At 48.6% G+C, this 15,018-nt stretch overlaps 6 protein-coding genes across 7 annotated transcripts in view; 3 read left to right on the top strand and 3 right to left on the bottom strand.

Moving 5' to 3' along the window:
- Window positions 1-756: 756 nt before the first annotated feature.
- Window positions 757-3,574, top strand: PPTG_00069 (TKL protein kinase). Its single transcript, XM_008891435.1, has 8 exons — window positions 757-1,284; window positions 1,352-1,474; window positions 1,534-1,608; window positions 1,680-1,751; window positions 1,828-1,917; window positions 1,982-2,050; window positions 2,112-2,293; window positions 2,348-3,574. Exons 1-8 carry the CDS (start codon window positions 764-766, stop codon window positions 3,511-3,513), a joined length of 2,298 nt encoding a protein of 765 aa, XP_008889683.1. The 5' UTR covers window positions 757-763; the 3' UTR covers window positions 3,514-3,574.
- Window positions 3,575-3,700: 126 nt separating this feature from the next.
- Window positions 3,701-6,643, top strand: PPTG_00068. 2 transcript variants are annotated; one of them, XM_008891433.1, is made up of 8 exons: window positions 3,701-4,262; window positions 4,334-4,465; window positions 4,523-4,597; window positions 4,669-4,740; window positions 4,799-4,888; window positions 4,959-5,027; window positions 5,086-5,267; window positions 5,331-6,643. In XM_008891433.1, the coding sequence occupies exons 1-8, from the start codon at window positions 3,790-3,792 to the stop codon at window positions 6,461-6,463; spliced, it is 2,226 nt and encodes a 741-aa protein (XP_008889681.1). In that variant the 5' UTR covers window positions 3,701-3,789; the 3' UTR covers window positions 6,464-6,643. The 2 variants fall into 2 exon arrangements, with proteins under 2 accessions (XP_008889681.1, XP_008889682.1); XM_008891434.1 differs by lacking the exon at window positions 3,701-4,262 and having other exon boundaries at window positions 4,307-4,465.
- Window positions 6,644-8,597: 1,954 nt separating this feature from the next.
- On the bottom strand, window positions 8,598-10,111 carry PPTG_00067 (hypothetical protein). Its single transcript, XM_008891432.1, has one exon. The coding sequence runs from the start codon at window positions 10,080-10,082 to the stop codon at window positions 8,664-8,666; it is 1,419 nt and encodes a 472-aa protein (XP_008889680.1). The 5' UTR covers window positions 10,083-10,111; the 3' UTR covers window positions 8,598-8,663.
- Window positions 10,112-11,710: 1,599 nt separating this feature from the next.
- On the bottom strand, window positions 11,711-12,700 carry PPTG_00066 (hypothetical protein; the record flags this gene model as incomplete). Its single annotated transcript, XM_008891431.1, has 1 exon — window positions 11,711-12,700. One exon carries the CDS (start codon window positions 12,698-12,700, stop codon window positions 11,711-11,713), a length of 990 nt encoding a protein of 329 aa, XP_008889679.1.
- A 660-nt stretch (window positions 12,701-13,360) lies between these two features.
- Window positions 13,361-14,506, top strand: PPTG_00065 (hypothetical protein). Its single transcript, XM_008891430.1, has one exon. It carries the CDS (start codon window positions 13,540-13,542, stop codon window positions 14,449-14,451), a length of 912 nt encoding a protein of 303 aa, XP_008889678.1. The 5' UTR covers window positions 13,361-13,539; the 3' UTR covers window positions 14,452-14,506.
- The window catches only part of PPTG_20645 (hypothetical protein), a gene marked incomplete at its 5' end in the record, with an annotated part of 3,938 nt that continues 3,382 nt past the window's right edge, over window positions 14,463-15,018 (bottom strand). Inside the window, one exon of the mRNA XM_008892843.1 lies at window positions 14,463-14,940. Within this exon, the coding sequence (XP_008891091.1) occupies window positions 14,677-14,940 (264 nt within the window). The 3' untranslated portion in view covers window positions 14,463-14,676. The remainder of the gene's footprint in view (window positions 14,941-15,018) is intronic.

The following is a 15,018-nucleotide window of genomic DNA, read 5'->3' as shown; positions in this document are numbered from 1 at the left end:
AATCAGGGGTCCCGAAAATGCAGTTTTCAGATTGTTAATAATGCTTTTTCATGATGTTGAGAAACTAATCATAGCAATTATTTAAATTATTCTGGGCAATAAAAATAATATAAGCACCGAAGTATAGCACTGGAAAACGGCCATTATTCTGTTCTTGAGTTCAAACATGAGTAAAACAGTAGCTTGGAAAAGGCGAACACTTGAAAAATTCACCACAAAACCAACGCACAGGTCCCAAATTAACCTACATGACCGCTCTCTTATTATAATACTACGATTTGAGCGAGTACGATTCTCTAACAGCCAACACTGGCTACTTTACCAGAAAGTAGCTCAGGAAATACATATAGGGGCTGTGAATACATCTAAATCTGCATTTATGGCCAATAAAGCAGCGATGCCTAGCTTACAATTTATGAATTTAATTCGGATGTGGCTTGGAATCAATCATTACAATTAAAATTTCGAATGCCATTTTATGAGTATTTCTTTCAGTAAACTGACCGGCAAGTATGAATAGATTCTCGGTGACTGTCGCTGTTCACCAGCAGGTAGATGTGACTAGGTAATCTATTGTGGCTCGGGGACAAGAGCACCCTCCATTTTGCAATGGAAAGCTCCGGAAGTACTCAACATCCGCCACGACGGAAGTAGACCATTTGGTTTACCAGTACTCTCTATCGCCTGTAAGAGCCATGTCGACGGCAGAGCCGTTCACCTGCGCCGCCCACTTTTGTTGGCCGACACTAAGGAACTCGACACGATGGCGTTCACACCGAGAAGGTGTAGAATGTTTGCAGTGGTCACTGTCGTGGCGTTTATCTATGAGGTGATGGCGCAGGAGGCAGCAGGGTCATCATCGTCAGGGTCTTTTACATCATCGTCAGGCTCAGAAGTTGGTATTGTTCCTGCCACAACGATAGCTCAAGAGCTGGCTCAGGAGTGGTTTACAGCCAACTTTTGCGATAACGAGACACAGTTGGCGGTTGGCGTGGACTCCTACTTGAAAAATCTGTCCAGCAGTGATATTATCTGCAACGGCGTACCGTCACTTCAGCGACGTACGGACGATCAGCTACCAAACTTCGGTTGTCCCGACGTTTTTACGGCGAAAGATGCATCATGCACGTGTATGGATGCTGGGTATAACGACTCGGAAACGTGGGAATTTCACGTCGTTAAGCGAAGTAATGACAGCGAATATCCGACTGCGCTTTCTTCTGCGGATATTCTCCCAATCGACACTATTAGGACGATGCTGGTCCCATCGACGCTCAAGACACTGTAAGTATGGTGTTTAGGGACATTCACCACCAAAAATGCTGATGAGAGCTTTATTTTGTTGATACAGGCGTATTATCGGAGGCGGAAACGTGCCTCAAGACATTCAATTCTCACCGGAAGATCGACGCATTCCTGGGACTACATTACCTATTGCTACCAGTCCTAACAGCACAATCTCCATCTCCACAGTGTAAGCTTTTGTTTTTTAGCGTGTTTTGGAATAATCAACGTACTAATTTATTGCTACAGGGAAATCATCAACATCAACATGTTCTCGATCACTCTCTCGGCGTCCTCGTTCCTGCCGCCCACTACAACCAATCTGTACGTGGAAATCAGCAAACCTATATCTATAGGTGAACTTATCTATCTCCTTGTCTGTTACTATGCTTCAGCGCGCTTCGAAACTGCAACTTATTCGGCTTTGGCTTCCACTTTTTCGATGGAGTGACCAACCTGCAGCACTTGTACGTCTAAATGTATTCTCTAACATAGCACGAAGACCTGAAGCACTGACTAGTGAATGCTGTTCCACGTGTACAGGGATTTGTCTTCAAACTCTCTGACGGTACCTTACGCTGGCTCGACTACTCAGAGCTCTTGTTCGAACCAGTTGTGCGCTATTGAGACACTGTAAGTTGACTGCTGATCCAAACATCTCGGTCTTTTACTCACGTTGTTATCAACTATATCCCAGTAACCTCACCAACAACAGTCTGACAACATTTCCAGCAGTAGTTCTCAACATCGGCAATCTTCAGGAACTGTAAGTAAATATCGGGTTGTGTACAATGTGTATCTGACCTTGTCTTCTGTGCTCTATCCAGATATATCGCTCACAACGATATCACGGACTTCAACGTCACCAACGCCACATTCAATGCCATCAAGAGTCTGAAAGCTTTCGAATCTGATCTGCCCGATACGTCCGCGATATGTCCTGGTGGCACATGGCAGACAGCACACAGCTCTAAGTTCTGCGTAGCCAACAGCACCATCGCAACTTCAGGTACGATTATTCTTTCCCGATAATGCCCAACAACTGGCTAACACTCTCGTGTAGAGTCGAGTTCAGGCACCTGCACCCAATGCATCACGTATGTGGGGATCATCGGTGGCTGCATAATTGTGGCTCTTATCGTCTTGGTACTGTGGCAACGATCCCGTACACGTCGTCGTGCCTTATCTGCGTCTTTAGTGTCTTCACCTTCAAGCTACTACCTCGCCAGAAGTGGGAATGAGACTGTAAATATCCAGATATCCGACAAAAGCGCCACTGAAGCGCTACTAGAAGACCCGGTTATCATCACCAATCGTATCAACTACAAGGAGATCAAGCTGGGCAAATGTCTTAGCAGAGGTGGCTTCGGTTTGGTGTTCGTGGGCGAGTACAAAGGCCGTCAAGTTGCAGTAAAGAAGATCCGTCCTGACCGCAGTCAGGACCCGAAAGATGTCCAGGCGTTCCTCAAGGAGATTATCCTCATGACTGAGCTTCACCACCCACGCATCGTTGAGTTTATCGGTGTGGCTTGGGATAATCTAAAGCACATTTCAGCGGTGACTGAGTTCATGGAGAGTGGAGACTTGAGGCACGTGCTGCGTAGCTTCAAACGTCAAGGTACTCCGTTGTCCTGGAGGGACCACAAGACCACGATATCACTGCACATAGCTGAGGCGATGCAGTACTTGCACTCTCACAATCCAAAGGTGATCCATCGAGACTTGAAGTCCAAGAACGTGCTGCTCAACATGCACCTGGAAGCTAAGTTAACCGACTTTGGCGTCTCTCGAACACAGTACACGGCACAGACTCATCCCATGACGGCAGGTATCGGCACGTCGTTCTGGATTGCACCGGAGGTTTTACTAGGTCGAGACTACAACGAACAGGCCGATATCTACTCTTTCGGAGTGGTATTATCAGAGATTGATACAGACGACTACCCGTTCTGGAACGACGCCAACCGAGACGGTCCTCGTGGTAAACTACAGGAAGCAGATATCTTACGGCAGGTCGCGACAGGTAATAAGCGGCCACAGTTCTCGACGAACTGTCCGGCCGGCATCATGTTGCTGGCGGAGAGCTGCTTACAGGAGAACCCGGACGATCGTCCGACCGCTGCCGCCGTCGTAGAAACACTACAACAGCTTGTGCGCTCGAGTCTTCAGCCAAGTTCGTCCGACTCGGCACCGTCCTTCGCCTCAGGCACGAGCTGGACTGTAAGCTAGACAATCAATAGAAACTGTATCATTAAACACCTTCCACATAAACTCGACCACCATGTTCGACTGAACCGACGGTGACGGTCGCCGTACCCAACGGCGCAAGATAGTAGCACGCTGTATTTGGTGTCCTCGAAGGGTACACTTGAATGGAAAGCCAGAAACCTCTATGCGATCTGTTCAGTGGAGAGCAAGACGCTCTCTGGTTGTACACCCTTAGTCTAAACAGACTTGAATCTGAACGCTAGGCGATAGATCAATTGACAGTCCGCTGTGTGTACGATGAGATGGTGCGTTTGGCTGTCCCTGCTGCTATCGACAAGTGCAGCGCAGAGCTCGTCTTCCTGGACGGGCTTTGGGTCGTTGAATGATAGTGACGCAGGGGTGACGACAGCCGAGGTCCTCGCTCAAGACTGGTTCCAAGCCAACTTGGACGACAACGTGACGTACCTGGCTGTCGGTGTGAACTCCAGGCTCTCGAATATAACGGGCAGTGATATTATCTGTGGGAAGGGAGTGCCATCGCTACAGCGACGTACAGCTGAAGTCCTGCCGAACAACGGGTGTCCAGCTATCTTCACGGCGGTGAACGGGTCGTGTACGTGTCTGCCGGAATACAACAATACCGACTCGTGGGAGTTTTTCGTGGCGAAAAGGACCACGGAGACTGAGTATCCGTTTACTCTGAACGACACAAATGTGCTGCCTATCGACTCAATTCGGACACTTTTGGTACCGTCCAGTGTGACTTCTCTGTAAGATTCACTACAGGCGATTTGAAAGCAGTAGAGTTCGCTTAACTTTTAGATTTTTTTGTTTGATTTAGATCGATTACAGGTGTGGGCGATGAGCATCAGTCCATTTCGTTCGTGCCACAAGATGTCGCCCTGCCTGGATCAAATATTCCTGTTGCTGTCAATGCAGACGATACTAGCGATGCCAGCTCCATTACCGCAGTGTAAGCTCGACCATGCGCCGAAATTTGAATCTATCTAACACATTTTATGAATTGTAGACGAATCGAAAACATCGACATGTCATCCATCGTCTTGAACACGGGACATTTCTTCCCGACGACTACTCTGAACCTGTAAATGTAGAGTGAAATGATGTCGTAAGCGCTGTGGAAATAAGTGGGCTTATGGATTGATTTTGTCCTAGAACTATGCGCAATTGCGGCCTGGAGACTTTCGGATTTGACTTCTTCCAAGGCCTCAAAACCGTCCAATATCTGTAAGTGCAGACTTATTTTACCGAAACGTTAACTAACTGCGCTGTTTGTTGCGTCTAGCGATTTTTCGGAAAATAATCTGGCTAAGCCATACGCAGGCAACACTATCACCAGGACTTGTACAAACCAGTTCTGTGCTGTTCAGATTCTGTAAGTAGTTTAGAATTTACTCAAGAATTGTTCAGTTGTTGAAATCTGACGCAATATTTGGTATTGACAGAAATCTAACAGGAAATCAATTGACAAGCTTTCCCTCTGTCGTCTTCAACCTCGAAGACCTCAGTGAACTGTACGTACTCTAGAACTCGCTGAAAAAAAGCAAATCTAACTGATCATTTTGTCAACAGCTACATTCGCAACAACAATTTTACAGATTTTAACGTCTCCGCCTCGGCCTTCAACTCAATTTCAGCACTGCGAGCGTACGAGTCCGACCAGCCAGACGAATCATCTACGTGCTCTAATGGAACGTGGAAAACTGCTCATGGAGTCAAGTTTTGCGTGCTCAATGATGCTACTGATAGCGAAGGTATGATGTATAGTTTGTACTTTTGATTGGAATTTATTAACAATGTTGTTGTTTTTTTTTTAGATTCCTCGAATGATTCCAGATTGCTGCCTTACATTGCCATGACAGCAGGAGCTGGAATAATCGTTCTATGTATCATTTTTATATGGATGAAATGCTTCCATCGACCAGATCTGGAGCGTTGGTCCTACTCTTCGAAGGTCGATTCCACGAGAACATCCTATGTGGATGACGCTAGACGAGAAGTGAACCGATCTCTCTTGGATGACCCCGTTATTGTGACGAACCGAATCGAGTACAAGCATCTGAGACTTGGTAAATGTATCAGCAAAGGAGGATTCGGACTAGTATTTACAGGTGAATACAGAGGCCGTCGAGTTGCCATCAAGAAGATCCGACCAGATCGCAGTGGAGACGTGTCGGAGATTGAAGTGTTCTTAAAGGAGATTATACTTATGGCGGTACTGTATCATCCGAGAATCGTCGAATTTATCGGAGTGGCATGGGATAATTTACGACATTTATCCGCAGTTACCGAGTACATGGATAAAGGCGATCTCCGAGAAGTTTTGTACACTTTCAAGGAACGGGGATCTCCTTTATCGTGGGAAACCCATAAGGCTCCAATTGTGCTCCATATTGCTCAAGCTCTCTCGTATTTACACTGTCAACATCCAAAAGTGATTCATCGTGACCTAAAATCCAAGAATGTGCTGCTCAATTTGTATCTGGAAGCGAAATTGAGCGATTTTGGAATATCTCGAATGCGATATGCTATCGAGACGCACATGACAGCAGGAGTGGGGACTTCTTTTTGGATAGCCCCTGAAATTCTACTTGGTCAGGACTATGATGAGCGTGCGGATATTTACTCATTTGGCGTGGTTTTATCCGAGATCGACACGGATGACTATCCGTACTGGAACGACAAGCATCCGAATGAACCGAGAGGTAAAATCCAAGAAGCAGAGATTCTGACTCAAGTCGCTGCAGGACAAATCCGACCAGATTTTTCGACCAACTGCCCCGAAGAAATAACAGCAATAGCAGATGCCTGCTTGCAGAGGGATCCAAGAGACCGCCCTACGGCTGCAGAGATTGTTGAAGTGATGAAAAAATTACTGCATCCGTCATGTCGGAGATCTTCGTCGCTGTACATGTCGGATAATGACTCCGCATCCATTTGGACCGTTTAAAGCCCAAGCAACATTATTTTATAGAGGTTTTGTCGTGGTTCAAAGTCGTAGCAGTGTAGGTATCATTTGACCACAGCATCTCGTAGTGACTCTCTTTTTTTCACTATTGTTATGTAGAACGGTTGATGTCCTTTGTAACAGCTTGCTTGGGTACACTCGAAATACTAACGGAATTCGGTTTTTGATAAAGGCGTTATTTTTCCTTTTTTGGTGATAAAGTGACCTTCTATTTGACTTTATGTATTTTTCTATCCGTGCTGAAATATATATGGCGAAGGCGTTGCACTTCCAAATACGTTATTTTTAGCGTTTCAAGCTCGTTGGTAAGAGAAGGCTCTGTCTTACAAAGCCGACTTGAGCATCTTATGATAAGGACGATGTTGCATTCCCAACGGCTTATTGAATGTCACTTGTTGGCCGACAAACCGAAAGACTGGTGCTCACAAATATCTATTGTTAGAGTATAGCCACTATTGACTAAAAGCTGTACATTTTCTCATAGTACGACAGGTCTGGTACAGGGCTGAGTGATAATTAACGGACCGGGGTCAAATATGGGGTATGACAATTGTAAATAGATGCGTATAAGCGTTCATTCTTAGGTGCCATTAACTGCATCAATGTCTCAAACAATGACCACAACGCACTTCTGAAGACTTGGAAGTACCGTCGTCAAACAGGGACTGATTGCTGCTCCGAGTTGAACACGGAGAGGAGATCGTCTGCATCTTCCGTTCATTAACGAAGCTACTTATTGTCGCTTGTGCTTACATTCCTTGGTTTTATATGTACTGAAGGCTGTCTGTAGTAATTTACGATTCAAGATTGCCGCACTCGCGATTGTTTTATTATTAAATCTTTACCGGTTGCTGCTCCTTGAAGACGATGGGTCATAACTCTTTCACTGAAACAAAGAGAACGCGGGGGTGAAATGAGTGAGACTAAACTACACATAAACGTTTCTTCCTATACAGGGCAGAGTCCAAGTGCCGTTTCAAGATAATTTTAATATTAAAAAAAATAGTGGCAACGGCTTTGCGCGTCCAAGGGCGTCACGTCATGAGACCATAAGCTCTGCTTGAGGCCACCCATAGGTTTCTAAACTCCTTTCAACGGCAAATAACGGACGAAAACGGCGATGAGGGGCAGCCCATTCTCAAAACCTATTATTGCAATGCTACTGCTAACAGTTCGCTCCTGTTAGCTGAGGCTTTTGAAGCCTACACTGGGCACCGGTTAGCCTCTTTGAGACACTTGTCAAGTTGCCGCCAATTTAACAGCCAAACACTGCACTCATCATGGATCAACCCCAACGTCTACCTTCAATGACCCCCTTCGCCGAAGCTCCTCGAAATCTACAGCTCGACCGCTTCCTGTTCTTCCCTGAACATTTAGTACTACCAATTAATGACGAAATGATCTTGGAACCATCTGTAGTCGTCACAACAAATGCTCAATCGTGGGCACAGCAAAACACACAACTAGACCTAGATCAGCTGGTTTTTGTGTCTCCAATGTCAAGTCCCCCACAAAATCAAGTCCTCCCGACTTCAATCGCATTGATGATGTCCAAGAGCAATCGCCAACGAAGCCCTTCTATTTTGGAGTGCTATGCACAGACCATTCCGCTATCGGCTTCCTGCCACAGCGTCCAAAAGCGTTGTTTGTTCCCAGACTGCACAAAGATGTCAGTCAGCAAAGGATTGTGTCGTGGACACGGCGGTGGACGTCGGTGTCATTTCACCGGTGGATGCACGAAAAGTGCACAGAGTCGCAGCATGTTCTGCTGGGCGCATGGCGGTGGTCAGCGCTGTGACGTCGACGCGTGCATGCGTTCACGTAAGTCCAAACATTATTGCGTTGCTCACATGCACCTGGAGACAGACTGCAGTCAAGTGTCCTCATTCACTAAAAGTCCTCGAGTACCGAGAACACGTCGAAGTCGCTATGTCCCAGTTCCTACACCAATTCACAGGCAGCCTTCTCAACCACTGCTGCCCAGTCTTGGCCAAGCTCTTAGTGCTGCGTCGCTCTCGCTTCCAAGCTTCCCCATACTTCCTCAAGTTCGTGCCCGTCTCACTGAATAACAAACAATTATCCTTTAGGGCTTCATGTGCAAGATTATGTGTTCAACGTACAACCTAAACATATATTACACAAAAATTATATAATGCAAATATATTACGCGATTTTTTTTTACTTAGTTACTATTTGCTGGCCACGGTTGGTATCCAGTCTTATATTGCGATGGAGGAGCAGGCGGCGACGGAGTTCTTGCAGACCATACTGCTTCCGAGGAATATTGAGTTGGTACCGTGCGAAGTAGCGCTTCGTTTAGGCTAGGAAGCTGCAGAGATGGCGTCGAAATGCCAGAAACTTCGCCGGCGTATTGATGCTGAACATACTTCTCCCGCACGCACTCAACCGAAACCATGCGCTTATTTTCTTTGTTGTGGACGACCGACAAGCTGCTGTCGCAGGAGATTGTGGACTGTCTGCCGACACTGTCGTCGGAGTCGGCGCTAGTGTATGAACTAGAAGAGGTCTTGGCTCTGGAAGACGCTTTAGCAGTCGATTTCGCCTTGGAACCAGGCTTGGAAGCCTTGTCCGCTTCTGGTTTTAGCGGCACAGTCAGCTCCATATCGACGTGGTCCACGCAAAACCTCTTGGTCTTGCGGCTGCGACGGCAATTTGGCGCCTCGCAGCGCTTGCCACCGCCGTGTGCCCAGCAGAATGGACTGCGACTCTGTGCACACTTGGTGCACCCGGTGTGTTGGCACCGTCGACCTCCGCCATGGCCGCGGCACAGACCTTTACTAACTGCAATTTTCTTACAGCCCTCAAAGGAGCATTGCTTTGCACCGCAACCTGTTAGTAGAGCGCGTGCCAGTGAGGGTGCGATCTCATCTTTACCCACAGCAGTGGAGGTAGATGACACTGCAGGCGTGGACCCGCGCGTCCTCTTCTTGCCACTCGTGGCACTCGGAGGCGAACGAAGTGTAATTTGATGAACTCCTGGTGGTGTAGGAGAAACCGCGGGCGGGGTTCTGAGTCCAGTATTAAGAACCTGACTCTGTGAGGCCCAGCTCTTTTGTTCCTCCTCGGCGTAGCTGGAGATCTTCATAGCTTGGAAAGCGGCTTGTTGCTCGGCCGTCATCCGATCCGGAGACGGCATACCGCCGAATGGACGGGTACGAGGAGCTGGGACCTGGTAGTATGCTTGTGTCTGCTGTGCGTATCCAGGTGGGGCCTCTGCGGCGTTGTACGGGCCTGTGGCTGGCGTGCCGTCCAGGTATTTGCCCATGGCACGGAACAGCCTCTCACGCTCGTCTCCTTCGGTCGTGACGGGTCTGGAAGGTGTGCCTTGGGTATCTGATCCTCGTCGGATACTCTCGTCCATCACAGAAGCCTGCAGGAGCGGGAAGGAACGTGCCACGTCCATCGTATCGACTTGGTTGTGCTGCTGCTGCTCCAGCACTTGGGCGGCGGCCAGAACGAGCTGCTCCGGGGTGGGCGACGCGCTCTGACGCTGCACGTTCCAGGCCATGGCGCGTGGGAACAGGCGGTGACGCAGCGGCAGCCCGGCGTCCGCGTCGGCTGTGGACGCGTGGTCGGACATGTCGAGTACTGAACTTGTGTTGTAGGCGGCCAATTTGATAATGTGGCCTGTGGTTGTACAGCGGTCAAAGCGCTCTCACTTTGTACGCTCTCAATTTGAAACAAGTGGCAGGTTTTAACCTACCTTTTAGTTTTGTCCAATGAAAAAGACGTAAATTAGAGTACGATTTAATCAACCGCTCATTTTTAGCAGTGCGAGTGATGGTCACAGTTGGATTAGGGGTAGGTCTGATCTCGCGAAACACTAGAACCGAAAGATAAATAACGCAGCACGACGGTGGTGGCGGCGATTGCAAACGCATCTGTAGTAGGAAACCAAGTGTACACCTCGAAGGTCTATGCTTTAATTGTCTGGCATCGCTGCTGGTGTCGCTGCATGGCTCTTTTCGGCCGAAATGAAATTATTCCAATTTTGTCCCGTCTCAATGAAAACAGCTGGTTTCACTGATTAATGCCTTCGTTTACGATATGTTTGTCTTATTTCACATCTGTACTGGTAAACAGACTTCACGAGGAGGTTTTCGCGGCAATTGCCCGGATAACCAAGAGGCCGGGTCCGCGCTGCATTAGCGTGGAGTTTAGTGGCATTCCAGCGTGTGCGGCATCGCCCAAGCCGAAGATAGCGGCACCTTGGGACACTCCGCAAGGGTGTGATAGGGGCAGGACCCGGGTGGTACCGCCGGGGTCAGCCGTCGTCACGCCGTTATCACCAAGACATTGCGGGAAAACTCAACAAGGTCAACTTGGTCCACCACGTGCTGTTTGGTGACACTCATAAATTAGGAGCCACACGTCAGAATGACTACAACTTGCACTCTACTTGGTGCCTTGTAGAAACAGACTACAAGACGGCGGCACCGCAGAGCTGACGCGGTACACCCAATTGAGCTTCCGATTTGGGGAGATCGCCGTCGGCACTACATAGTAGTCTTGTTTGCTTTACATCAGCTATGCGAAACGCTGGAAAAGAGCGCCATCCACTGCAACCACTTCATCGTAAAGAATCTTGGAGAGTCTAGAGCCAGGCGCGACGCAGCCGCGAGGGCGGAGTAGAGGAGGCATTGAGCTCCATTGACCGTCAAGCCGTCATGATATGACAGCGAAAACTCTCCTCATTATCGTCTTTCGAGTAAAACACAACTAGTTGGTCGCTTAGCCAGCAATTGTCGAGATTCGACTACACCAAAATACTCGAAGCGATAGACAGATGACAGTTGCAGCGCGGTGATGCCGCGGGTGGACCAATACAGTGTACAGTACCTGTATTGGCAATACAGATCCGTGTTGAAGTCCGCCACGGCTGCAGTATGCGACGTGAGCTCCTCGCTCCGTCTCCGGTTGCACAGCCAGCCTTGATGGACAGGATTGGCGTGGCGCACACGCACGCACGTGGGTTAACAACGCCGGTAGAGTCTGGTTGCAGTGCAAGCTGCGGTGACGGTAATATGGATAGATCAGCGAAGAACTCGTTGAATTTTGACTGGAAATGGCAAAAGCATTTTGCTAATTTGTACTTTTGATAAAACACAAGTGGATGATATGAACTGGAAATATGCAAATATATTCGTTAGGTCATAAAATCTTATTTGTTTGTCACTTTCACATGTGTGATGTAACAGTTCCTCGTGTTTAGAAAAGGCTGTAGGCGATTGCGGTGAGGCCAGCAACAGCAAGACTCGAGAGAGACAACTTGGAGGCCGATGAGGTAGACGAGGATTCAGTCGAAGACGTGGACGTGCTTCCGCTACTGCTGCTGCTGCTGCTGCTCGTGCTTGTGCTCGAGCTCGTGGTGCTGGTGCTTTCGTCACCAAGCACAGGGTCGTAGTGGAGCGTCTTCGTGTAGGAAGGAAAGACCCATTGAAACAAGGTGTCGGCACCTGACGTGACAATGGATGAGTTGATCACATTCTTCTCCACACTGTCAAGAATGACGATTGATGGCGCGTCCATGAACATGGACTCTCCCAGGTCCACCCGCTCAACGGTAGTGTTGCTGGTACTGTTACCCTTTGGCATCTTCTCCGGCTTGCCGATGTCTGCACCCTTGGGGCCCTTCGCGTCCAGCTTGACAGCAAGAGCCAGCGTGTTGGCCGAGTTGGCAAACGGCCAAGTGTTCATGTCCACCGTGAACTTTAGCGCACCTACAGGCACCGTCAGATATTGACTGCCGTATTTCACAGTAGCGTCGCCTTGGAAGATTTTCGCCGTGAGGTTGAACTCCACCGCAGTCTTGGCACTACCAACTTCGATCGTAGACACAAACGTCGTTGAAGACGCCGTGGTGCCATTTATCTCCTCCTCTGTAATAGCAGTCCAGTCGCTATTTTTCGGTTTGAATTTCGTGACTGCCTCAATCGTTTCTCCTTTAGCATTCAGCTCAGTGAGACTGGCTACCGTGAGGCGCATGAACTTGCCATTCTTGCAATCACCTGACGGGCAGACTTCCATGTTAAGACCCTTACTGTCGAAGTTGGCCGCAGTCTTAATCGGTTCCATCTTCATGGAGCCTGAGCCATCGTCGGACGATTCCTCCGGAGCGGTAAAATTACGGGCAGACACGTCAGCAGCATACGCGAGGAGCCACACGAGTGCGAAGGCTGTCGGATTGATGATCTTCATGGCAGGATATTGGCCGCGGAAGAATTTGTTTCTGGTCGTTTTGGTCGCCTTGTTGCGTGCTTGTGCGCTTGAAAGTGAATTTCGGAATGTTCATGGTTCGGAGGGGCAATGATGTCCTGCACCAACAACTTGTACACCTTCCCAGAAGTCCACGACAGGTAAGAAGCAACCAAAGAACCAATACTTGATGAAGTCGAAGCTATTTGCGTCGATAAGACAGTGCTTTACTGCTTTTATTAGTTTTAGTTGAAGTTGCATAGGTATGATTTTTGGTTGCCGTTGTTATTCTCAACGCGGTTTGCGATTATTGGAATATTGGATACTAGCTACGCACTGGGCGCTACAGCAGTCTTGCTTCGAAGTCTAGGGTCTAGCTATTCTACATTGTCCACTTCATTGAGATCCCGTTAGGTTGGACTTTTCCTAAATGACGGATACTTCGTAATTTAATATATCGTTTAAACTAAAAATGGATATTTTAGAATCTTAAAATAATGTAATATTTCGCACAGTTATTTATATTGGTCCGAATATATTTTTGGAACAATGGATTTCAGATTAGTTTCGGTTTTTTCTCGTGCCTCGACTATTTAAGTCGGGAGTGGAGCTGCAGCATGTCGCCGTGTTCCCACCGCAACGTAAAGGCGACAGTTCGAAGCAAGTCTACTCAAGACTCTTGCAAGAGATCTCGGATTCATGCCCGTTTCCCGCTCTATTGGTACATTGTGATTGGGAGAAATATGCTGGAGTGTATCCACAGCACGTTGCAAAACTGGCATTGTCGACACCTCGACGGATACCCTCGAGGAGCACCATACCGACAGTGAGCTCCTCGGAGCATGCCACCAAGTCCTAACATGCCCGAGAACCTGAATCCCAGCGTCCGGGGTGAAGACCGTTGCGACCTGGACGTGTACTCCCTCTTTGGTGAATCCGTGGATGACACCATTGCCGTCAACCCCGTTCACCCGCAGCAACCTCGCAATAATAACCTTCCACGCATCTCCGTCATGTCTAGACCGGAGCCCAGACAGTCTCCAGCCGGCCGAAGAAGCGCAGTGGTGTTGGATGGCGATAGACGAACGACGCGGCTGCATTCGGAAGAAAACGAAGCCCCGTTCAGCGGTGGAATCTGCCGACAGCTAGCTGCAATGTACACGGACGTGGGGATGACCACTGTCGAGCGTGTACGGTGGCTCTGTGGATGGATGATTTTGGTGTACGCGCTTACGTGCTGCGCGTGGTTTGCGTGGCCAGCTTACTCTGTACCGTTGGTGGGCATCCTCACGGGTACCGCTGGTTTACTCGCGTGTCAACGTCCGCACGAACAAAGCTACATGCTGTACGTGTTGGCCTTCACAGCGTTAAATTACGCGCAAATAGCGCAACTCGTATGGCTGGTATTTATTACGGTTTCTACGGAACTCGCGGTGAAGTGCATCGATGACTGTGCGAGCACCGAAACCAATACAGTTTTCATTGTGCTGCTGGTTGTAGCTACTGGGGTTTTCCACTGGAGAGTGGTGACGATCACAAGACAATACGTGCGGGAATTCCGTATGATTCCACATTTAACGGCTTGGAGGTCAGAAGCTTACTTCTACGATGCCTCGTACTCTCGAGCTGCAGCTTCCTCGACGATGGGGACAGAATCCTCGGTTAGTGATGCCTCGGTTGCTGTTGTTTCTGAGTCAGAACGCCAGTCAACAGTACCTTACCATACAGACAACACCCAGTTAACACGACTGTGATGTATAGTGCGCGACTGAGAATTGTCAAATAGATTCTGATGGTTTGTTTAGGCAATGGATTGAGTGTGTATTACCTGGTACTTAAGTTTCTGTGCAAAGCACGGAAGCTGTCTGTGAATTGAAACACGAAACACTAAGAGACAGCAGCCGGGAACCTTCGAGCTCAAGGTTCTTCGATTCGTGAGTCTCAACTGATAAAAGACTTATGTGGTGCAGGCTTAGTCATTAGTTGCGGCGCAGGGTGCGGCGGGAACGATACGAGCTCTCAGGCTCCTCAGTCGTGGTTTCAACAGTACCGGGCTCATCCGTCGTCAAGTCAATCACCACTGACGCTGGAGTATCCGGGTCGTAATCTGGTGCACCCGTTTCAGCCGGAGTCTCTTCCGTCTCACCCTCCGGTGCTTCGGTCGGCGTCTCCGTCATGCCGTACGGTGGGTACTCCGTAGCAGGGGTCTCTTCAGTGCTTTGCTCCGGGGACGGAGTATAGACCTCATCAGTGACGGGGTATGGAGTTTCGGCCGGTGTTTCTTCAGTACCCTGTTCCGGGGACGGAGTGTAGACCTCATC

Source organism: Phytophthora parasitica, assembly GCF_000247585.1.
Source record: "Phytophthora parasitica INRA-310 unplaced genomic scaffold supercont2.1, whole genome shotgun sequence".
Taxonomy (NCBI): Eukaryota; Oomycota; class Peronosporomycetes; order Peronosporales; family Peronosporaceae; genus Phytophthora; species Phytophthora nicotianae.
Note: the sequence above shows the minus strand (reverse complement) of the source record. Positions and strands in the feature narration are given on the sequence as shown.

What these genes read in the sequence shown, in the direction of transcription:
- PPTG_00065 (XM_008891430.1), top strand. Translation starts at nt 13,540, where the DNA reads ATGCCACCAAGTCCTAACATGCCCGAGAACCTGAATCCCAGCGTCCGG.
- PPTG_00068 (XM_008891433.1), top strand. Translation starts at nt 3,790, where the DNA reads ATGAGATGGTGCGTTTGGCTGTCCCTGCTGCTATCGACAAGTGCAGCG. An exon ending in CTCAAAACCGTCCAATATCT is followed by an intron (nt 4,741 to 4,798) that starts GTAAGTGCAGAC and finishes TGTTGCGTCTAG; the next exon opens with CGATTTTTCGGAAAATAATC. An exon ending in CTCGAAGACCTCAGTGAACT is followed by an intron (nt 5,028 to 5,085) that starts GTACGTACTCTA and finishes TTTTGTCAACAG; the next exon opens with CTACATTCGCAACAACAATT.
- PPTG_00067 (XM_008891432.1), bottom strand. Translation starts at nt 10,082, where the DNA reads ATGTCCGACCACGCGTCCACAGCCGACGCGGACGCCGGGCTGCCGCTG.
- PPTG_00069 (XM_008891435.1), top strand. Translation starts at nt 764, where the DNA reads ATGGCGTTCACACCGAGAAGGTGTAGAATGTTTGCAGTGGTCACTGTC. An exon ending in GTGACCAACCTGCAGCACTT is followed by an intron (nt 1,752 to 1,827) that starts GTACGTCTAAAT and finishes CCACGTGTACAG; the next exon opens with GGATTTGTCTTCAAACTCTC. An exon ending in ATCGGCAATCTTCAGGAACT is followed by an intron (nt 2,051 to 2,111) that starts GTAAGTAAATAT and finishes TGCTCTATCCAG; the next exon opens with ATATATCGCTCACAACGATA.